The sequence below is a fragment of the Fusarium oxysporum genome, chromosome 6, assembly GCF_000149955.1.
Source record: "Fusarium oxysporum f. sp. lycopersici 4287 chromosome 6, whole genome shotgun sequence".
NCBI lineage: Eukaryota > Fungi > Ascomycota > Sordariomycetes > Hypocreales > Nectriaceae > Fusarium > Fusarium oxysporum.
The window spans coordinates 4,212,904-4,235,275 of record NC_030991.1 but is presented as its reverse complement, the minus strand read 5'-3'; the positions used below and the strand labels follow the sequence as shown (position 1 = coordinate 4,235,275).

Sequence of the window (22,372 nt, the reverse complement as noted above, 5' to 3'; positions counted from 1 at the left end):
CGAATAGTCTAGCATATGTAAGCAACTGTCCCTACAACAAGGAATATGCACAACTGTTTCCTGGTTGTGGCCTGGGTCCAAATACCAGACATACCACGTAACCTGCGTCCTTTGCCAGTCTTACCTTGACTCACTACAGTTCTTTGGCGGTCCCATCGTTCGCGAGGTAGTCGTGTGCCACATTGTACCCCAAGACATGCCTTGTCAAAATAGTATGTTTATTCTCCTTCTTCGAGGCTTTATTTAGGATATTTGATGTGGTAAACTTTCATTATACGTTTAGTTGTACAATTAGTGAGCCTTGTACGCTCGATGCACTGATGGGTCATATGTTCGAGCTGCTTTGTTTTCTCTCCAAGGGTCAGTCCAATTGCTAGGAGTCTCGTGACTGACTTTCTTGTCAAATCCTAACAAGTGGTAAGAGATATTTATAGAATACGAGCTTTAAATCACGTATTCCACAAAGATCAAGCTCGGGCCTTGTACCCTATGGGCACGGCAAGGAACGATTGATGAAACAATGTTTCCTTGAGAGGACTTCTCCCGTAGTGTCATTTAGGCCCACCTTCCTCTCTGTGTGATTGACTGCCTTATGAGTGGCGTATCTGCCAGAACAATTACTACTACTACATCACTTCCGAAAGGTGTTCAAAGGTGAGTTGGGTGCATTATAGTAATGAGACTAATAGCCAAGGATCTTAGTCGGCCCGTGATCTATTTTTCTTTTCTCGATACTCATGTCCATACATCGACAAATGATAGCTAGTCATACCATTTCGTTATTTCTAAACTACTCCTCTATCACCGATGAGGTAGTGCCGTGTCTACGTGGCTATCCCGCAAGCGTACAAAAAGTTTCTTATGTAGTATTCAGGATGTAGGCCGATCGCTGGACTGGACCCATAGTCGTGAGTGATCCTGAGCCAACAAGTTTCGTTTGATAGTGGAGAATCCTATTTATAGTTATTTCCTTGCGCTCTGAACTCAGCATGGAGCCATGCCCCTAGGAACATGTTCCCCGGCGAGTGAGCGGACTTTTGCCTACCACACGGCAGTCTGCTTTCCGCTGCCATAGTTTCTTGGCACGATTCTAGTCAATGTCAAGCCGAAATCCCTGCTCTACAACCATAGTTGAGCATATTTACAAAGTGAAGCTTGCTTAGCGGCAATCGGGGGCTTAATACCCTTCTCAGTCATAGTGGCTTGAAAAGGGATATAAAAGAATTCGGTCTTGGAGATATGGACTATGGACCATCTGAGCAAATGGCTTCTTACTCGAACATACGCCATTTTCGGCGGCCCAAAGCACCCGACATCCAGCGGCTGAAGCAAGTGGGAAGAACGAAGTAGCATACAGAGCTTGGAGATACTATTTTCCTCGCAGTATATATCGAAGTCGGCAGAGTGGGGACTTTCGTGGCCATCGAGCATCAAAATATGATAGGGGCCAACTGATCGGTTGCTTGTGCATCAGTCAAAGTGCTTTGACCCGTCAAGGCCGGTCTTGTTATCTGTCCGGTCATTTTAAGTCGTGACAGTAGCCCTATTGGCAAAGTGATATTGGCCTGCAACCACGATAAATAGATCCCATTACCCGACCTTCTGCATTCATCGCTTAGGTTGCTGCAACCCATTTCCAGTTTCCAGGCTGCATTGATTTCTGTTTTCGCGCCTCTTCAAACTGATAATTACTATATAGCTGAGATACCGCGTATAATAAAGTTGGTCTCGCCAAAGTTCTTGACATCATCTGATTAGATGCCATACATCGAAATTACGTTCTGTCCAAGCCTGAACTAATTGCGAATAATAGTCCAATCTTAATATCTGGATATTTCATAGTCATATCTCCGCTGGAGACATATCTTAAGCTCTGATTGCCGCTTAAAACGATTGAGAGCCCAGCAATTGCTAACTGGTAACGGATCGTGGTCAACAAGTAGTCGATTCGCCATTTATTCAATATCATGGTACCGGGAAGGAAGTATATACTGAACTATAACCTGTTCCAGACCACTTACTGTCCACGAGTTTTGGATACAATCGCTGCGCGCCTGTATACCGTTCTTCAGATCAAAGAGCCTCTGATGGTTGATGTCAAAGATCCTTGCGACTCGTCGTAGACGTAATTTGGGTATACCTAATCGGCCTGAAGTGCAAGAAGCCTATCAGTCTACCTGTTAGAATACGACACGTTACATGGTCGAGAATCGATTAGTCAGATAGGGGTGATGTAGTATGAGGGATTTGGATCTGGTCGGTTTGCCTGTCTGGTTCGCTTACCGTGCAGGATACTGGTTATTAATATTTACACATCTTCCACAATATAAGTTCCACTTAACCCCGTTAGGTATATAATACAAATAGAGTTTATGAGCCTCTTATATAGTAGCATAGGGACACAAGTGTAATATAGCTTCTAAACTAAATTAAAGAAAAGGAGAGAATATTCTACAGATTACAGAAACAGGGGATTAGTGTAAGAACGAAGTGTTGTAGATAGCAGTTCTATCAACTTTCTGCTCCTATATTTTATAATAGATGGGGTTTCCTAGAAGAGTAACGATGTAGAGAGGGATCAAAGCGTATCTGCTCAGCATTACTCAGCACAGGCACCTATCCTGCCCAAACCTCCCCTATCGTTGGCCAGTGTCCATGCGAGATTCATGAGATTACGGGAATACTTAGCAGTGCTGTGAAATGTCGATGCTTCACCTATCAAACACATGTAGGATCACACCTCAGTCTCGTACGAGGAGTTGACAGCAGTCACCCTCGCCTCCTTACTTCGCATCTCCTCTTCAAGAATCACAGCTGCTTCAGGAACAAATTGAACTCTAGCCTTGCCGCTTGGCTGACGTGCGTGTAGCTTTCGATGGATTCTCAGGTTGTCACCGCGGCTGAAATCGCTTTTCCCACAAAACTCGCAAGAGAAAGTTTCGGGATACTCGGTATGATAGCTAATATAGAATTTCTCAGCATCACCACTCGGAGCAAACATGTGTATAGAGGAAGGTCTGATGCTCGAGGCCTACTTACCTTTTGATATGACGTTTCAGATGCTCGATTCTTCGGTATTCGCGACCGCACCCTGGGAAGCCGCATCTGTGCCTGTTCCTCCCAAGGGCAACTGGTAGCTCGATGTTGGGCTTTCCTTTCCGCCTTGTGAGCGACGACATTCCCTGGTGCTGCAAGATCGGCATCGTCTTGCTTGTGCCGCAAATTTCCCTGATTTGTGAAAATGATTCATCGAACGACTCCAAGCCATCCATAAGACCCCATCCAGAACCGATATTGATTTCATTGGCCACATTCAAAAATTCGGGACTTCCCGTATAAACACTTTCATCAGGGGGCCAAATTGGACTTGCGAATAGATGGCTTGTAGGAGAGTCATATCCTGCAACCTTGGAATGGTGCGTAAGGTCAGCAGGAGACATCAAGGGCTGGACTGATAGTTGGGGCAAGTCCGGTAACTCGTGTGGCCCAAGCATAACTTGTTGGCTCTCAATAACCGGCTGGGAGGGCGCATGAAAGGCTGGGAAGTCTTCTCCGATACTGTATTGGCACGGTAGCTCTTGATCAGTGGCTTGATTGTTCCAGGCATTTGGGAAGATATTCGTAGGACTATTGATAGGAGTCAGATGGGGGTCCCATGGCATCGCGGTATTTTGTGTGTCGATGCGCATAATCATGATGTCTCGGAAGCTTGATTAGATCTGCTTCGGGCGATTGACTGGGCCAGAATCGAACATTTATATGTAACATGTATGACCTTCATTGCTAGTGTACTCTCAGTAGGTATAAGGAGACGACGGAGAACTGAATTTGACAATAAAAACTCGGTGGCATTGACCTCGGAAGGTGACAGGCCTGTGGCGTAACAAACCGCTCAGGTCATACCCGAAAAGCTGTGAAACACATGCACATAACCCCTAATAGTGCCAAGCCCATCAAGACCCATGCACGTTTTCACAACCCCACAGATTTTAACTAATGTGAACAATATCAATTTCACCGAAATGAATCACTGACTGAAATGAAATCACTGATTAAAATACAAAGAGAATACTGGGGTAGCCTTGTGGTAAGAGAACCGGCGTTAGATTTCTACTTATGAGCTGTCACGATTGCATTCAGGTTTAGCTGACATTATACCTCAGCAAACCCAAGTGTCGAAGCTCTGTCAAACACATTCACCCCGGTTTCGCGGCGCTTTGTCTGAAGGACAAATTCGCCTCAGCTTAGGTAGATAAAGGATGGCACACAGAGCTTGGCGTATACTACAAGATAAACATTCATGGTCTTGGGTTACTTGTTGCGCGCTATCATGAACTTGCCTCTTCTCCAATAACGTGTCAAGCGCAGAATCCCGATGTTATAGAGGAAGTGGTACAGTCAAAGACATGTGGTAGCGGCATAGTTGTTGGATGGCGGCAGTGGAAATTGTTCTCGGTAAGGTTAACAATTGATTCTTGGCCTCTCGTATATATGCCTGGGACTTCCTCTTTATGCGTTCTGGCTGCCCGATGCCTTGCAGCGAAAGTCGATCCAAGCTACTGAACCTTATTGGCGCGGCGGATTCATCACCGCACAATGAAAGCAAATTAAGCAAACTAAGAATGAGACAACAAGAGAAAGTGAAAATATAAGCAACTTCGAGAAGTCCCCGGGTGTTCTCGTCACTCCCAGGACAGTGACTTTTCCTAGTGCCGTATCGATGATCAACAGGACCGCAAGATTCACGGCGAGTGGAGCGAGGATGAAAAACCCAACGACAGCCACAGTGATTATCCCATGCCGGAACGGGGTTTTCTTCTTCTTTTGTGCACTCGCGTTTCGCTTCCCATATGTCGGCCACAAGCCCGCGACTAGCCAACCGATGAGGACCGAAATGGCTAAAAGGTGGCAGACTAAAGACGCAGTAGTGCCTCCCCTGATGTTGTATTTTATGAGTATAAGATACCATGGAAGATTGTCTAGCTTGAGAAACTGTTCTAATGGAACGGGAAACCATTCATCTGGACCTTTACAGGTAGGCGTTTTCTCGTGGAGGATTGCTAGCATACTCGTTCCATACCAAGAGTCACTTGGGTTGGTATGTTCTTCAGAACCTCTGAGATAGCAGTACGTATAGCCCGATGCTACAGCGGCTGTTAGAACTAGAAAACTGCGCCAATGTATCTTCATATTGTTCGTGTTATATTCGAGCATATGCCGATATCTCGGGGCTCTGGACCAAGATTCTCATGAGAGCAAAAATACGCATTCCCTCTGTGATCTTCTGGGTGATGAGCAGTGAAAAGATTGGATTTATTCGGTATTACAGGCTTCTGGAGTTGCAGGGCTCACAGGTTCAAGTGTACATCCAAGCTACAGTCAGGATTGCGAGTATGGATGCAGATGCGGAACAGAACGAACTTATTGGCGTCCCTTGGGTCATAGCTACCAGGTTGAACCAGAGTCATAAGCGCCTACCTACAATAGCATAAATACGGTGAATCAAATTATGATGGAGTGCGGTCGCCTTTAAATCGACTTCATCCTCCCTCGTATGGATAAAAGATACATCTGATGGCGAATGTCCAGTTGCCGTGCACACGCAATCACATAATGGCCATAGACCAATGTACAATGTCATCAAGCTATGAGGCTGGACCCGGAGAACCGGGTGCTGCTATTATCAAGGTGAAGGAGTAGGGCACCTGGCATGAGACAAAGCTAGGTGAAATTATCACTATTGATGTAAAACTGGGGTGGCAACATTGAGGTAGTTGTGTTGAAAGCAAGGGAAATGACTAATTTATAGGACTGATGGAGCACAGGGTATGCGAAAGGCCCATATGCAACACAGCTCAATTACGTATTCTCTCATAGTTGAAGAAAAGGTAGGTAGTTCTTGAATCGAGTCCTCTAGAGCTATCACATGATGCACTTCAAGACGGATAAAAATAGATATCGGGATACAGCTTTATCTAGCAGGGACTAGATATATGAGTATCCATGGCGACCTTCGTACCCAAATCACTTCATCATCATGGATTCCCTTCCTGTCGAGATCTATTGGACGCTAGCGAGTTATCTATGCATCAGTGATCTGAGCAGCTTAGTCAAATGCAATAGGCGAAACTATGAGCGGGCCCAGCCCTTCCTATACCAGACTGTACAGCTCAATTTCGCATCTGGCATCGCCGACTCTAGGACCATGCTACTCTTACAGACGTTGTCGACAAATCGATACTTGGGCGGGTTGATTAGATCTATCCATATTCTCCATGGTGGCAGAACATATGACTGGACATTAGGTCACTCTCAACTCTTGAGATCAGTTCTTTCCGCCATTATGCTCACTCCTGAGCGAGTAACTAGGTTTTTGTGCGAATGTCCAGGGATTACATGTACAGAGCCATTTCCTAACCTCAAAACCTTGGTTCACAAGAATATTCGATCCAAAGCGGAGCTTGAATGGGTTCAGTGGCATATGACCCATTGCAGTCAGCTGCGTTCTGTCGATCTCAGCCTTCCAGCCTGGAACATTATACCAGATACTACGATCTTTAGAAATACTCTATGGACACATCTAAAGGATCTCGCACTTCAAGGATTTTGTGTATCTCAACTTGCACCAGCCGCAACATGGGACCTACAGAGCCTGGACCTAAGTCTCTGCTCAGGTGCTGAAACTTTGATTAAGCGTCTATTGGCAATGGATAAACTCAGCTCACTAAGATCTCTACACTTCGCCGGTCATCTTTCAAGGCAGACTTTCTTGAGCCTTCTCTCCCAGCTAAGTAAGATGTATCAGCTGGAGGAACTCTCGCTCCGTCTTGGTGGGTTGTCGCATCTTGCGGGCAAGACTGATAGTGGAGTTTTTGTTCATGGCACTGGAGTAATGGCAGACCCTAATGATGACGACAAACCCATTCGAGACTTGCGTTCGTTGGTACTAGACAAGATTACAAGCCGCAGCAAGACACTTAAATCATTAGTGTTGGATATCCGAGAGGTTATTGATCAACCACAGTCATCCATGCGATTTGATCTCCATGGTGTCCAAAGGCTTATTGGTTCATGTCCCATAATCGAATTCATTGGTATGCCAGTCAACCTGCGAGCTTCTGGGGGGCATCGGTATCGGCGGATGAATTATGCAGTAAGTGAAAATTATTTGTACCTTTGCCTATTTGAGAATGGTGGCCATATTGACCTTTTTCACAGAAAAATATACACCTATCGGCAAGGGAGCTGAAAGGGTTTCATCTCCGAGGCGATTATCGTCCATTCACTAGAACTTTGAACGACGCTAAGCATGTATCAAGACCATTCCGTAGTAGGTCAGGTTTTGAAGTTTTTATGGGTCATTATGATAAACTTCGAAAAGTATCTTTCGATACAAAGGGTGAGCAAAGGTTCCTTAGGGTAAGCCCGGAAGAAATTAAATCATACAGCTTGAATTTATAGATATAACTTGGGGCATAATACTTTAAGGGAAAAGAAGAAGAAGAGAAAAGAAAACAAAAAGGAAAAAGATGGATAAATGAAATATCAATAAAAAAAAATAACAGACCTTGATATCCCATTAAGATGGTGTGTGAGAGAAATAGTGGGGCATTGAAAAATGGAGTATAATTCAAAATGTGGCATGCAGACCTAAGGTCTTCTTAATATTTGCGGCGAGAGTGAACTTTTCCGGGGCAGAGGTTTCACAGAATGCATATAGAGACAGCAACATCGCTGTGGTATCGTTGCTCCAGCAGCTTTGATTACAGGTCCTTTCCAAGTGTCGACGGGATTTGCAAAAACTGTACATGTAACATAGGAGGGCCCGGTTCAAAATAAAGGGCCGCACGGCTTTCACAATGGGTAAGCAGGCCCTAGACAGGGCGACATGGCCCTTGCTGACGGTATCTCAGTACAGCTCCGACCGAACAGAGCTGGAAAGACAAATCAAGGAGAAACATATCATGGCTAGTACAGGTTGGGTAAACCCTGAAGGTAAGGCAACTGCTGATTTCTGTTGAGACCATATAGCACAAGATCCGTAATCGTGGCTTCTTGACAATTTGCACCCCAGCACCCACAGAACAAGACCTTCTCTACGCGTTCTGCGACCATAAGTCTTTATAGTAAAGTTGTTTTTAACCTGTAAGCCTTTGGCCTTAAGAAGCTTCGTGGGCATGATGAAACCACCAGAGGAACATTGTCACGCGACGTAATGGCATGTACATGAATGTGTGTCAATTGACTAAAACTATACGATATGTGACAGTTTGGGAATAGTTTTACATTTGACTCTCTCAGGTTTTTCTATCCCATACCAGAGAATCGACCTAATGAATCCTGCCTGCTGCCTCTTCATACTTCCTTTGTCTTTATACTCGCGATTTTGATGTCGGTTCCTTGAATAGTAAATAGACACAAATGCGGGAATTCAGGAGAGTCTTCGCTTCGACCTTGTATCAGGCGTCATGTCGTGGCGAGCTTTTGTGCAGTGTACTCGTCGAAATCCCATGTAGGTATACCGGAGGAACTAGGTCCTGTTGTCAAATTTTTCATTTGAAACAAACCCAGCCATAGCGGAACCGCCGCGATGGCCTGTTGAACCGTCATCTTGGTGTTCTTAGCACAGGCTGGCCTGATTGCTCTGGTAGCGGCATGCGTTTCGATCCCGTCCACGAAGGCAACTGAGGAAGCCAGATTCAGAGATGTGCGTTGGTTGTAGACCATGACCAAGCTAACTGCACTAATATATATTGGTACTCCTGCCGGGATCTCGGAGGAGATAATTGCCAAAATAGCGCCCAATGTGACTGCTTGAGCATATATTTGAGGATACGTCTGAACCCTCCCCAAGCCAATTCTCTTAGCCACAAAGATAAGCAATCTGGTGTACAAGAAGGCATGGAGTAATTTCACGCAAGCCTGATGTGCGAAAGCGTCGTCTTTTACGACAGCAGCAAGGGAAAGCAGAGGTCGTAACATTGCCGGCGCCTGATATGATGCCCGAGTAGTTTCGTCTCCTCTGCGCAGTGTTCTAGCAAGGCGCAAGCTGGTGAACGAATGGATCAGACAGGCAGTTGTATCCAAGAGATCTGCGTGCACTGTTCCTCTCCAGGCACGAGCGTAATACCGCGTAAGCTCGAATACAGCTGCAAGAACATGTAGACCCAGTGTGAGAGACTTCTCTGCGCGCGAGCGTGCATAGTAAGCTGAGATACTGTGACGTGTATGATAGACAAAGATTGTGATGTAGCCAAGACAGATGATAAGATATTTTGTTTTGGTGCTCTGTAAGAAGTTTCTCCCTTCGAACAACAGATGCCATACTGGGCTACCTCCGTCTCTGTCCTTGTCCATAACGAGTCAGCGTCTGGTATAAATGGTTTGGCGGTCAAGGTTCTGTGGTAGTCCGGTGGTAGGGTAAAAATCACCGCTGAAAGTAGAACGTCTAACAGAGAGGATCGGATATGGAAATATCTGAACTCAAATCAAATCTCAGCTGAAGTTTATGTGCTACATTTTATAGCAGGGTCAAAAAGATACGGTTGTATCTTGGAAAATCTATAGCTCCTCTTCCCGGGGTTTAGTTCAGTACTCAGTCCTGTATTAAGGCTCTAGCCCTTCATACTTTCACACACCCGCAGGCGTCAAAGGGAGGAAGAAGCGAAACGTTTACCATCGAGGCAAAATGGAGCCATACAAGAAATGGGATGCCTTGAATGAGTTTCACTACGAATGCTAAAGAGACCAAGGCTTATGTAGCATCCATCCCTTGCAGAGGATTAAGCCCTGATGGATCATGACAAAGGGCAGGTTTCGTTGACGATACTTCAGTGACGATCATCGCTTACTGAAAGCCAACGCATTATTCGCGTCGTACCTCGGAGAGGGGCACATACAAGCGTGGCAAGACTATGTGTCAACCTTTTCAACCTAGAAAGACAGTTATTCACTCGCATATTGACCATGAATGTGCAGCCTAACCAGCTGGTGGAGTCCACTTCAAAATTATATCCCTACAACAGAGAGGTACATATATGAGAGACACAGCGTTTATAAAGCTCTCATACACATAAAACTACGGGTAACCAGAAGCGGATCCCTAATAATGTGAAAAGCTTGAGTAACTGGAACCTAGGCCGAGGAGCTCCAAGGGTGCAGGCTCGGGACGCCATCCTTTCTCTAGCATAACACCCTCGCACTTTCAAATAGCCCCCACGCAATATGAAATATGGTGACCGCCTATCAATAAAGACGGAAAAGAAGTATGTTTGATCTTTGATGCATGCGGTATGACTCATGAGGGAACTTTCAGTAGCCAGGCGTGCCGCTGCCCGGGGCCGCCTTATTCGTGCTGAGCTGCGGCTACTAACGTGGGACGTCACGCCTGACGACCTGATCTTTTCAGAATCCAAACATAAATGATCAAGAAGAATAGATCTAGATATAAAATGCTTTCTGATAATAGACCCGCCTGCGTGATCGCAAATCCTTAAACGCAGCCGATGACGATGACCAAATAAAGCCCGGTAAGTCTTTTAGAGCTTCGAAAGAGGGGTGATGAGCTCCTCTGGGCTTTTGAATGCCTGTAGACTATTCATAAAAGATTCCCACGACTTATCAGAAGTGATGGGTGCCGTCACATAATGGTCTATATCCGATTGCGAAATAGACTCAGACCTGATCTGGGCTAAGACAGTATTGTATGACGCAGAGGACTGAGACGGTAGATGTTCTTGGGCTAGCGGCTCTACCGTGTGCAGTGGATCCAAATCCTCACCCATGCAGATACGCTCATACAGCGTGAGCACTTCCGAAGGGAGCCCCCACTTCTCAGCGGCCTCATAGGCCATGCGATTTCCGATCGCTTCGGCCAGGGGTCGACACCGAGGGAGGATGTGGCGGTCGAATGCGAGGCCGCGGTGTTCTTTGTAACCCCCAATTCTCTCCAGCCGTGATTTCATGTCAGTCATCAACTTTTCCTCGCGTTGCGCTAAGCGACACAATCTGTTCCGCGCCCGCGGAAGCTCTAATTTCCCTCCCAAAAGCTCTGACATGAAGCCTGCCAAGCGAGTGGTTAGTTAGTATGCAAGGTCAGATACACTGCTAGCAGACGGACGCCAATTGGGATACGTACGAATACACAAGACCAACGTGTCGCCTTCGGCAATTGCGTTTCCCTGAAATGTCAGGTCCAGCTCGCTTATCTGATTGTAGGCAAAGAGACCTTGCCAGCCACACCGCTCGGCCAGTGGTCTCAGCACCTGAGAAGCTTTCACCACTGTCGCCTTGAAAATAGACGCAAGTGCATGTTGCGTGGGGTCGCTCAGATCAGGGCACATGTCTATAGTCCAATGAGCGAATGCATGCAAGACCTTCCCCTGAACCCATCCCTCAACGATTGGATATTGCTGAGTACTGAAAGCCATAATCCTCTTTCCTTCTTTCCCGTCGGCTGCTCCAATAATTCTTCTTTTGCTATACACAGCTGCTATGCGTGTCCCAACCTTGATAGCCGAAATGCCCATGATAGAGAGAGATAGCGTTCCAGCTGCGATCCGCCTAATATGTCGTAGAAATGCAAGGCGATCGTCCTCTGGCTTTGCTGTAGAACAGAGCAGGGCTGTGGACGGCAGACCAACGTGTCTAAAACTCGTCAGAGAGTGATCCAGCGGCTTCGTACCTGGCCTTGTAGGAAGGATACGTGATGTGATCCCGGGCCGCATCCCCCCGGCGTCGCCGAGGAACACCAGAAAAGGCTTCACACTATGACTCTCTCCATCAATAATGAGGCGAGCAAATACTATGGCTAGACGAGGCATGTTGCAGTACGGGGTTGTTGGAGGCATTGCTTTTGCAGCCCCTGCATGAGGAGTATGCAAATCATAGGAGCCATCTGGTAGCAGGGTGGCAGTCGTTTCCAAGTTACGAGCGTCCAAGCCATGAGCAACCTCTGTCAGCATAAACTCGCCGCAAATATCAAAATTCGATAGTTTATCCAGTATTTTCTGGAGGTCAGGACGGCCTTTGACGAAAGAGCAAAGTGTCCCCATACACAGGTTTATGTGTATAGCTGCAATGATGAATGCCGTCATGTCGCGAGCCGCAATCACTCCATCGATTCAATTAGCACAAATGTAAGGATATACTAAGGGGTTGCTGCACGTACGATCAAAATGGAAATCCCAGAATTTCGGGGTCAGATTCTTGATGTCATGTTGTGACAGACCTACACTTGATCAGCCCAGTGATACGTTTACCAGACAATAATTCGTACATACCACTTTGAAGCCATATTGATTTTGCTCTCTCGTAATGTATGGATATATCTCGTCTGGAGGCAGGGGCCACAATATCATGGTCCCTGTGCCAAATGTTCTGGGTAAGAATTGCTTTGGATTGAAACATGCTCAAAGCCCAATGTCTCAATAAACTTGGAAGTAGCTCTTTCGAGGGTTGATAGCGGACGTCGTTCGAGCAATGTTGCTAAAGACAAGGGACATTTGTTCAATCGTCGGCTGACTTTTATAGAAAACGCCGATATCGTTTCGAATTACATGCTGCGGCACCGAGCCAAGCTCATCCACTAAAGACGATAATCCCAACTGCGATAGATGCGCCCACTCGAATGTCAGCATTTTGTTAGCATGTGATGTGCTAGGCCCCTCTCATCACATAGTCTTGTGAAACGTGTGGACCTTTCACAAGGAGAATTGGCAAGAAACGGGTATCAGCATGTGCCCAACGCCTCCAATTGGTGGCCTCTTTTCAGCAATGATGGCAACATCAATTCGATGGCCCTTTATTTTGAGTGGAGAATAGTTACTAATTGAAAATTAGTTTGAAGTCGGGTGTCTGCTAACAGTTAGCCCTAGACATTAAAGTTCCCGTTGGTGGTTTTCGATTCTGGTTATGTTCCCGAAACAGTGACTTACTTTAATGTTACCGCGGTTCTATATGTTCATTACAATTTCATGGTTCAGTGACTTTCCTACAAGATCGGTGCAGTTATCTCAGGCCAGCATGTTACTGTATCAGCCCAAGAGCAGTATATCGTAGTAGTCTACAGAGAAACACCATAGAATCTAACATCCTACGACTTAATCGGACCACATCACACAGAAAGCTGATCGATGCGCATTCTAAGAAGTGCTACAATGTATGATTCTTTATTTTTCGTTCACAGGGATATAGAGACATCGGATGTGCTCAGTTGGAGGCATCTATCTATGAACTACCTGTGTGGTGCTATGGAATGGGTGAAGAGAGCTCAAATAACAAGCCTGCGCATACTTGGCTTAATATTTTCCGGTATGAGTGTGGAGCTATCATTTATCAGCTCTTCCACATTACCAAAGTATCCGTAGTGGCTAGTCGGTACGGATTGGATCGTCATACCCACAGGCTGGAAGGTAGTCAACTGTTCTGAGAGGCCACCATAACAGCAACTTGTCGTGATGCAATAGTGTGACGATACCCGGAATCAAGTGATGGTAAATCGATCATGCCCAGACTTTCAGCGGTGGGAGCCAGTTTGCATCGCCCTTTGCTTTACGGCGTGTGGTGCTTATATGAAAGCTCTAGCTGCAACCCATGTCGCTCATGCTGAGCGTAGTGCTTAGAAGAAGTCTTACAGTGTTACATGGTCACACGTTTCCAAAGAAGTAACGAGTCATTGGATAATCCATTTCGGTATTGAATCGGTAATAGAGCCAGCAAATATAGAGGTGACTTCCTGTTTTATACTAGTCGAAGTATGATAATCCGCCGCCCAAATGTGGAGAACAGCAGGAATAGAATGAAAATCAAGTGATTGGCATGGTAAACACTTTTAGAAATACCTCATGAATCTAGCACAGAAGCGCCTGAGGAATAAAATTAATTAGAAGGTAAAATGGGCGAAGACACTAAGGAATAGACTTCGCATGGGGTCTTAATTTAGTTGCCATGTTATACAGTACTGAGCACCTGTATCTTCCGGTCCAAAAAAACATGCTCTTTGTAAAGTCTAGGGTGGGGCCATCTGGGTACATGGCGCTACCTCATAAGCAGATGTTCTGTCAGAATTTGGCCGCCGTATGGGTGCGTATGCAATTTTTGGCTTAGCAAATAAAGTACTTAGAAGTATCGCTGCTGCCTGGAGTTCCGGGTCGCGAATCTGGGGAAGTGGAGACAGCTCCACAGTGTGGATCATCAGTACTGTCGCTTGCAACAATCAAGTAAGTACATCAAGATGCGCGCTTTTCATATGAGTTAAAAGAGTACACAGTGTGGAAATTTACTTGAGATAGATATGTGGGGCTTTGTTTATAAACGAGAGTTATTGTTGCCGAGGAAGGTGCCAGTGCTCAATACTGTATACCTATGAAGGAAATGTTTTTAAAAGTTTTTAACTATTCATAGTTCAACTCATAAATACACGTACACTGGAACATATATACCTACATAGCCTCGTCCGCCGGTATCAAGTCAAAGATCAAGACTTCATAATTATGCGTTCTGTCACTATTGTAGCCAGCCTGCTATGTGCAACATCTCTAACCGTTGCGCTCCGCGTCGTGCCGCGGTCGAATAACCACGATATGGCACCCGAAGGTTTTCTTAAAGCAGAATCCGCTGCTCTTGACAAGGTCGAAATTACGCCGAAGAATTTACTTGTTGGGAGGCCAACCAGTCCCAGAACTCAGGTCCTGAAAGATCGCGCTCCCAACTCTCCTTCCTTGACGGTGAAACTTGTTAATAACTTTGACAGGAAAAATACTATCAGGTCCTATATATCCGGACTAGACGCTACTGGTAAGGTCTTCTTTGTCTCCCCTGACGGTAAGCTTGTCTATCCCAAATCCAAAGAACCTCGCGTACCGAGCGAGATTATGGACGATATTACCTTGTTTCTAGGCCCTCGAAAACAGCCTCTCGAAGTCCCACTGCCTTCCTATATTCGCTCAGGTCGCATCTACTTTGCAGACAGCGACCTCCGTTTCTTTGTTGTGAACATGGGAGAAGGCGAAAGCGTGATTCAACCTTCGGTTACCAATCTTCAAGATCCAAATGCAGATGTGAACTGGGGCTTTGTAGAACTGAGCTATATGGATGATTCGTTATATGCTAACATTAGCTATGTTGATTTTGTTGGTATAGTGCTAGGGATGATGCTTACTGAAAAAGACGGTAGTACCCAGACCACTGCGGGCCTAGTAGCCGATGCTGTTACCAAGATTTGTGATGACCTGGCCAAACAGAAAGAGACAGATAAGCGCGATTGGGCTTCACTCTGCGTCGCGAACGCCGATGGGAAGCCTGTCCGTGTCCTTTCACCCGGAAACAAGCACGACCTCGACTCCAAGCTTTTCGACACGTATTGGGATACTTATGTGAACGAGGTATGGAACAGATACACAGCGCAAGATCTCACTATCAACACACAAACGAGTGCTGGCCGTGTTAAGTGTAGAGTCTCAGGCGATCAGCTTCTCTGCGAGGGTAGCGATCGCGGATTCGCCAAACCCACAGGTAAAGACATCTGGGGCTGTAACAGCGGTCCGTTTGCTATTTCAGAAGGTGACACCCCAGTCCATGCTGCCGTAGTTCCACGCATCTGTGCCGCATTCGTTCGATCAACCCTTCTTCTTGATGGTGGTAACGACCAGCCGAGCCTAGGTCAGAGCTCGTACTATACAGTCAGTCCTACTAACCACTATAGCCGCATCGTTCACTCCTATGAGGTTGATGGTAGAGGCTATGCCTTTCCTTATGATGACGTTAATCCCGATGGAAATGAGAATGCGTCTGGGGTCGTGAGTTCTGATAACGTCCAGTCTTTAACTGTCTATGTTGGTGCACCACCGCCTACACGAGGCCAAAATGATTAAGTAGCAATTTCTAACTCTGCCTGGCTTTTTGCTTGTTGACAAATCTACAATAGGTACACGGTATTAAGATGAGTCACTAACCCGCCCATTACCTTCATCGAACACAGTGTTTCTCTCTGACTCTTTCACGTAGTTCAATGAGAAGACATGGACCGACGGGGTAATGAGTTTAGTAGTCGATCACTGTTGTGTAATAGGATTTTGATATCAATATAGTTAGTAGGAACTTAGTGCGAAGAACGGAAAACTTCTGCAGAAGATCATACTTGAAGAAGGGGCGACTGCTGGTCGGAGTATGGATCTGGGTAATCATCAAAGGAGGATGTTAGCGGTTGCGGTTGAATTTCTCAGAAGGGTTCATTAATTAGGGTAGCTGGGGGGCTGATGGCACAAATACCAATTATCAAACAATATTGCAGCTTGCTTATTCAAGGACTCTTAGTTTCATTCTGACTGCCAGGCTTGGCTTCACCTTGAGCAATATGGCCCTGTGGGGTCATCATATTATCTGGTTAATATAGCTACGGTCTAGGCAGCCACTTCGAGTAACATATAATCGCGCCCCATAGCGAGATGGAACCATAAGGCTTAGACACTAACGAAACGCAAAGGATCGGAGAAAAGAGCTATTTTTCACGATTTAGTTCAATGAAAGGCGTACAAGAAGCACAGACATTACTGCGCCTGTACCTCACTATATTGAAGGTTTTCATACATTTAGATAGTATTGTTACTAAGCCTACGCACCCCGTTCAGGCTAATGAAGATAACAACTCATCCAAGTTTCTCAATTGATATTAACACCACTGATCTGATGTAAATAAATGGATCCTCTTTGCCCATCATATCGTGCGTCCCCAATTGATAACCACTTTGCCATGTAATTAGCCCAGAAGTAGTTAACTGCTTTCATGCCTACATGTGTTGTCTCAGTCACTGTAAGAGGAGTGATCAATTGCTATACTATGCAGGGCACATCGAGAGCCTTCTGCCCTTTTTGTGTTTTTCGTTTTTCATCGGAACAAAGCAGGCGTTTGTAACGGCGGTTCTGTAAGCCAACCAAACTCGTTCGGCAAATAAGGTAAGGACGAATACAATGACAATCCATAGGGGTCGATAAAAGTCGAAGCAAATGATGATGGGGGCACAAGCATGCTCTGAAGCGGATCACAAACATACATGCAGTCATTCACCAATGTTTCGTCCCAAGTTGGCATGCCCGTAAAGCCTGTCGCAGGTATCAATTCCATACTGTCGTTGAAATTCCACGACGAGGTCTCTACTGATTGTAGAACTGGTGTACCAGGCTTGCTGCCCGCGCTGAGCTCCAACGCTGCTGGTGGTGACGAGCTCGCCTCTGGCAGCATCAGAGCCGTAGGAAGCGTTTCTTCTGCTGGTAGGATGGATTCTTGGCTCTTCTGTCTCGACTCAGGCGCCTTATCTGTACTCATGAACGACGATAAGTCTGCCGCATCGAAGACGGATGTAACGCCCTGTTCGTTTGTGACAGTAACAGTGAGGTCACAGCCTGTGAGGACAGATAGCTCATATGCCTTCTTGAAAAGCCCCTGTTTTCTCTTATTGAAGGTGGTCCGTCTGGCGCTTTCACTGGCTATTTTCTTAATTTCGATTCTTCTACGGCCCATGTTGATGCAAATAAAATTAACTCAACTATTGGATTGATGCGACTCGGTCCTAAATAAGAATTTGATAGCAAAGGGAGATTGCAGCATGCTAAATTTGGTAATTTCGCTACGGTCGCGCAAAGAGACCAAGAAATAGCATGAAATAGACAAAAAGAGAGTCTATCAGGCGAACGAAACATTGCAACTGACACATTATTGCTATTAACACCGTCGTTGTTGCTAGATCTAGAAACAAGAATTGGTACAACTAGCAACAAAACTAACAGCATGACGACTTTCTATTTTTAGCTTCTACAAGTCTTAGCAGTTGGCTATGGGACGTCAGTGAAAGACGAGTGCCATACAGTCAAAGACCAATACCACACATTCATTTGCAGGAACAGTCTCCATAGTCTTCTTTTCTTTTCGTCCAACCTGTTAAAACTACACGTTGCTGGCACTCAGTCGGAAACTGCAATGAAAACAACGGTATTCATTTCTTTGACTATTTGGAACGGGCCTATGTAGACACGGGGAGCTTGCATGATCAGTAGAGGCCACAAGGGCTCCAAATATGAAGTCATGTATTTTCTCTAGGGTAGCTAATCCGTTAGGTCCCAGGTTTCTCCACCTTAAAGAACCTCTATTTTTGAGATAATTAAGTAGACCTATTTACACATCTTCCTCTGTAGCAAGAATACCTATTTTATCGCTGAATTTAACATTTGGAGCACTTGAGGCCCGTGGAGTTATTTTTCTTATCCGAAAGGATGGCTATGTATATCAGCCAGCAGGTTGACAGGTAATGCGTCTTCTTTACTTAGAAAACCAGACTCGCAAATGCAAAACAAGACAACCCAAAGGTCCCCGCAGACCCGTTTCGCACGGTCAAATATGTACCGTATGAGAGGGGGTGATTGATTTATAGAACCATGTAGCTTATTGCTACCAATACGTAAGAGGGGCAATCTTTCATACTCTCCGCGTCTTAGGAGAACCTGGATATAATTAGATGTGTCGTCCTGACAGTAAGATGTTAAGTCTGACCTCTACAGGCACCAAAATATGTCCGATTTACTGTCGTAAACCATAAATGTTCATGCTATGGATACACTGCCTCCAAAGGTCTATTGGACGTTGCTAGGAGATCTGCCACTCAGTGATCTATGCAACATAAGTCGATGCAGCAGGTCGCTTTGCGAGATCGCCAAACCGATGCTCTACCGTGTCCTTCACCTTAGCTTCAACGACGGAAACTTAAGATCTCAGACACTGCTACTATTAAGGACACTGGTGTGTAACCCAGGTCTCTCCAGGTTCGTAAGGTCCATCTGTCTCGAGAACAACGGATCGGGAGGCTGGACAAAGGGACATTCGCAACTTTTAACTCTTGTACTGTCAGGTGTGAGCTTACGCCCGGAGAGAATTAGGGGGTTTTCCACAACCTCTTCCTGGGTTCCACTTGATAAATACTTTCTCAACCTCAATTCCGTAGTGTATACAGGCCACATAACGTCCGCTGAACTTGATTGGTTTCGTTGGCATCTATCGAACTGCAAACAGATATCACGTCTTCATTTATGTCTTCCTAAGCGCGGATCTAACCACCAGTTTAACCTGCTCGAGGCGACCTCTCTTGATTGTTTGAGTGAACTCTGCCTTGAACATTGTGCGTTAGAGCCTCTCCTTCCAAAACATCCATGGAGGTTGCGTTGGCTTGACCTAAGACTCTGCTCAGGTACCGAGGCCTTCATCAAGCGGTTATTATCAGGCAATCAGCTGCAATTCGTGAAAGTTCTCCGTCTTTCGGGGCGGTTATCACGAAGGACGTTTCTTTCTTTACTATTTTCCTTGGACGAAAATCATCACTTAGAACAATTATCCTTTCGTCTAGACGGTTTGCTACAACTGGCAGAAGGAGATCATAACGGCAGGTCGCTAGCTCCATTGAAACTCGGGGTTTCATTTGACGGTTTACGGTCGAGAATTCTAGGCCACCTCAAGATTCATGGCTCAAAGCTGCGATCAGTCATAGTAGATATTCGGCAAGACATAGACTTCTGCGAGCCCTCCCTATCATTCTCAATACAAGATATGGCGATTATTATCAACTCTTGTCCTTCTTTGACGTTCTTGAGTTTACCTGTCCATTTTCGTAACGTATCCTCGGACCAAGTCAGACATCTACACTACCCAGTTAAACTTCAAGCCCTGCATATGAGGGGCGACTGTGGCTCTTTCAGTGATGTGGCTAGAAATATCAGTACACTGGTCAGCGTGTTTAAATTTCCGCCAAGTTTCCAAGCCTTCGTGGGTCACGGCAAGTCGCTAAAGATTATTCACATACCGCCTTCAGGACGGTCCTTTTTTACTAGTGTTAGCAGGAGCCAAAGGTTGTCCTATTGCCTCGATTTATGATCGCTCACTGTAACCGGGTGGTGTTCTGTAGGTTGAGTTGTTACAGAAGCGGCGCCAACAACGGGTGTAGATATTAAAAGTTGAACTTTTCTTTTCCCTTTTCCCTTTTCTCTTATTGACCTAGCCATTGGTATTTAACCTCAACTAATATTCATTCTCACCAACGGACCTGTAACCGCTACATGATTTTGTGTGTCAAGTCTCAAAGTTTTCCGCTTGTAGTAAATACCTAGTCTTCAGCACTGGCAGTAGTACGACAATTTACTCTACTACCTATAGCTATATTGCTAAATGTTGGTTGACAGTTGTTTATTTTTTACCTAGGCTAGAACGAAAATACTGTTACGTATTAATTTTCACAACTTTTATTTAATTCAAAAATAACTAACTATAAGTCGAGGAAAATATAACTGAGTTATTAAATGAATGTTTTAATTATATATAATACTATTTCGCAAATCTCATTTTGCTTATGTCATTGTTACTATGAACCGGTATTTACTTGTCCTACTTACGTATTCTCTAGCGCTTGGACCCCGTTATGTTCATTTACCTGTTTGCCTTGATAAAACCGACGTTGGATGGGCCAAGAAAGTGGTCCGTCAGCCAACCAGAGCCCTTCACGCCCAACGTCTTTAACTGTATCCTTAGTAAGCTCTTGTATTGAAATAGAGTTCGCTAAGTAAAACTACTCTGTGCCTCGCCAGCAAGTGCCCAAATTCATAACAAACTTATACAATAGTAGATTCAACATCCAAGTATTGTTCAATTTATTCATTCAATCTGTCATTGAATTCTCAAAGTTCATGTGCTTCACGGCAAGGCGTCTTGTACAGAGCTAGGTTTACAAGGCTCCGTGAGTCCTCAGGTCTGTGAATAGCACATCATGCCAAGGGTAAAGAGTCGACATACCAGATGCCTGTGGTCATCAGGGTGGCCCGAGAATATAATAATGGTATTTAAACGCTCAGTATCCATTAGAGTACCTTCCTTCATTTTCTACTGATGTAGATAATCAGTCTCTGAAGTGAAGTTCTTTCCAATCTCAGAGAAATATGGGAAGTGCAAAAATAATAGTCTGAAGGAACATCTTACATCGTGTGATCAAGTCAGCAATCGCCAAGTGACCTGCTAGTCCACGTCGCCCTGTCGGCTCCTTTGAAATTACTGTAGTCCGTAGTATACAGAGTACATTCGTCTTCCTGTTTGAAGTAAGATGATCTCTATTGACCTTCCTCGCCCAGTTTAGATATAGAACACGATGATTTCTACGTGAGTTATATGGCTGGAATGTCAACATCAGCCATCCGCAAGTGAATAGTTTACTTCTTACTCTGTCTGGTCCAGGACCCAATAGCTATCCATAGTTGCGGTCCGCTGAAGCCCTCAAAGAGGAAAATATGATTGGATAACGCTATACATTTCAGTAGGGGTCTGCATAGATGTTTGGATTGGTAATGACTCCATGAGATTAGTAGCCCGAAACGCTTGTTCTCGTAATGAGTAGCTAAATTAATGGTCTCATGCGATAATTGGTCTCACTAATTCCGCACAACAACTATCATAAAGCCTATCATGTGGCGGCAATAGAGTAGAAGACTTATTCTGGAATACATGTCGATACGATCTACTTCTCCTAAGCACAGGTGGCATGATTCCGTGATTATTATAAGCTCTGCAGGAGGTCATTCGCTACTCTAAAGGGATCGGCTACTATCACGCTCGTTTTAGGAAGGTATCATGCATAGCTAGCTTGTATTTCCAGATCGTGAACATGGATACACAGGAAACCTTCCTCTTCGACTTTGATCGATCGGCAGACCTTCAGGTGACGCTTTCTGGGACTAATATTGATTTTGTCCTTAGTATGAATAGCAAGAATGAGGAACACATTGCCATAGAAAGAGAGTATATGCCCATCTTGATACATAGCACTCTGCACCTTCTATCGATAAGGTAACACAATCAACAAGGGCTATACTATTTGAAGTTCTTGACTCACTATCTCAACTAATCCAGCATTCCGTAGGTATCGACTATGATTACTCGCATGATTCTCGATTTATCACTGTTTCCTTCCCTCTACCCTGACCTTTAATTCTTCGAATTCTTTGTCCCAATTCAACATGGAGCCGTTGCCGCCTTGCTGGATCTTTCTCCGCTTGTTAGGTAATCTACGTGCTCTAGCCCTTTTCATGTAAAATCTTAAGTAAAAACTCAATAACTGATCTGCTCTCTCCCTGCCCCATGCCTCGGCCAAGACCGTTCTTGTCCAGATTGACGGTTCCTTTTCGTTATCCAACTTCGGTTTGCGCAACCCGAAAGCGGCGGCGATGGCATCCTCCACGACAAATCCGCCCGCTGCCTCGGTCCCGGAAAGGGTGGCTCATACGCCCTCATCGTCACTCACTGCCCTTGTCCCCCGTAAGCTTTTTCTCTATCTCGGAGGAGCTTCGC

At 45.3% G+C, this 22,372-nt stretch overlaps 8 protein-coding genes across 8 annotated transcripts; 4 read left to right on the top strand and 4 right to left on the bottom strand.

Moving 5' to 3' along the window:
* Positions 1–2,475: 2,475 nt before the first annotated feature.
* FOXG_14132 (uncharacterized protein) lies at positions 2,476–3,695 on the bottom strand (the record flags this gene model as incomplete). The annotated part of the gene is made up of 2 exons (XM_018394201.1): positions 2,476–2,960; positions 3,040–3,695. The coding sequence occupies 2 exons, from the start codon at positions 3,693–3,695 to the stop codon at positions 2,735–2,737; spliced, it is 882 nt and encodes a 293-aa protein (XP_018253750.1). The 3' UTR covers positions 2,476–2,734.
* Positions 3,696–4,950: 1,255 nt separating this feature from the next.
* On the top strand, positions 4,951–5,588 carry FOXG_21445 (uncharacterized protein). The gene has a single exon (XM_018401782.1). The coding sequence runs from the start codon at positions 5,142–5,144 to the stop codon at positions 5,490–5,492; it is 351 nt and encodes a 116-aa protein (XP_018253749.1). The 5' UTR covers positions 4,951–5,141; the 3' UTR covers positions 5,493–5,588.
* Positions 5,589–7,859: 2,271 nt separating this feature from the next.
* Positions 7,860–8,045, top strand: FOXG_21444 (uncharacterized protein; the record flags this gene model as incomplete). The annotated part of the gene is made up of 2 exons (XM_018401781.1): positions 7,860–7,995; positions 8,032–8,045. 2 exons carry the CDS (start codon positions 7,860–7,862, stop codon positions 8,043–8,045), a joined length of 150 nt encoding a protein of 49 aa, XP_018253748.1.
* Positions 8,046–8,466: 421 nt separating this feature from the next.
* FOXG_21443 (uncharacterized protein) lies at positions 8,467–9,357 on the bottom strand (the record flags this gene model as incomplete). Its single annotated transcript, XM_018401780.1, has 1 exon — positions 8,467–9,357. One exon carries the CDS (start codon positions 9,355–9,357, stop codon positions 8,467–8,469), a length of 891 nt encoding a protein of 296 aa, XP_018253747.1.
* Positions 9,358–10,538: 1,181 nt separating this feature from the next.
* Positions 10,539–12,095, bottom strand: FOXG_14131 (uncharacterized protein; the record flags this gene model as incomplete). Its single annotated transcript, XM_018394200.1, has 2 exons — positions 10,539–11,062; positions 11,138–12,095. The coding sequence occupies 2 exons, from the start codon at positions 12,093–12,095 to the stop codon at positions 10,539–10,541; spliced, it is 1,482 nt and encodes a 493-aa protein (XP_018253746.1).
* A 2,392-nt stretch (positions 12,096–14,487) lies between these two features.
* On the top strand, positions 14,488–16,306 carry FOXG_14130 (uncharacterized protein). Its single transcript, XM_018394199.1, has one exon. It carries the CDS (start codon positions 14,493–14,495, stop codon positions 15,870–15,872), a length of 1,380 nt encoding a protein of 459 aa, XP_018253745.1. The 5' UTR covers positions 14,488–14,492; the 3' UTR covers positions 15,873–16,306.
* Positions 16,307–16,526: 220 nt separating this feature from the next.
* Positions 16,527–17,518, bottom strand: FOXG_21442 (uncharacterized protein; the record flags this gene model as incomplete). The annotated part of the gene is made up of 1 exon (XM_018401779.1): positions 16,527–17,518. One exon carries the CDS (start codon positions 17,516–17,518, stop codon positions 16,886–16,888), a length of 633 nt encoding a protein of 210 aa, XP_018253744.1. The 3' UTR covers positions 16,527–16,885.
* Positions 17,519–18,409: 891 nt separating this feature from the next.
* Positions 18,410–20,316, top strand: FOXG_21441 (uncharacterized protein). The gene has a single exon (XM_018401778.1). The coding sequence runs from the start codon at positions 18,602–18,604 to the stop codon at positions 19,913–19,915; it is 1,314 nt and encodes a 437-aa protein (XP_018253743.1). The 5' UTR covers positions 18,410–18,601; the 3' UTR covers positions 19,916–20,316.
* Positions 20,317–22,372: the final 2,056 nt, after the last annotated feature.

What these genes read in the sequence shown, in the direction of transcription:
- FOXG_21441 (XM_018401778.1), top strand. Translation starts at nt 18,602, where the DNA reads ATGGATACACTGCCTCCAAAGGTCTATTGGACGTTGCTAGGAGATCTG.
- FOXG_14130 (XM_018394199.1), top strand. Translation starts at nt 14,493, where the DNA reads ATGCGTTCTGTCACTATTGTAGCCAGCCTGCTATGTGCAACATCTCTA.
- FOXG_21445 (XM_018401782.1), top strand. Translation starts at nt 5,142, where the DNA reads ATGCTACAGCGGCTGTTAGAACTAGAAAACTGCGCCAATGTATCTTCA.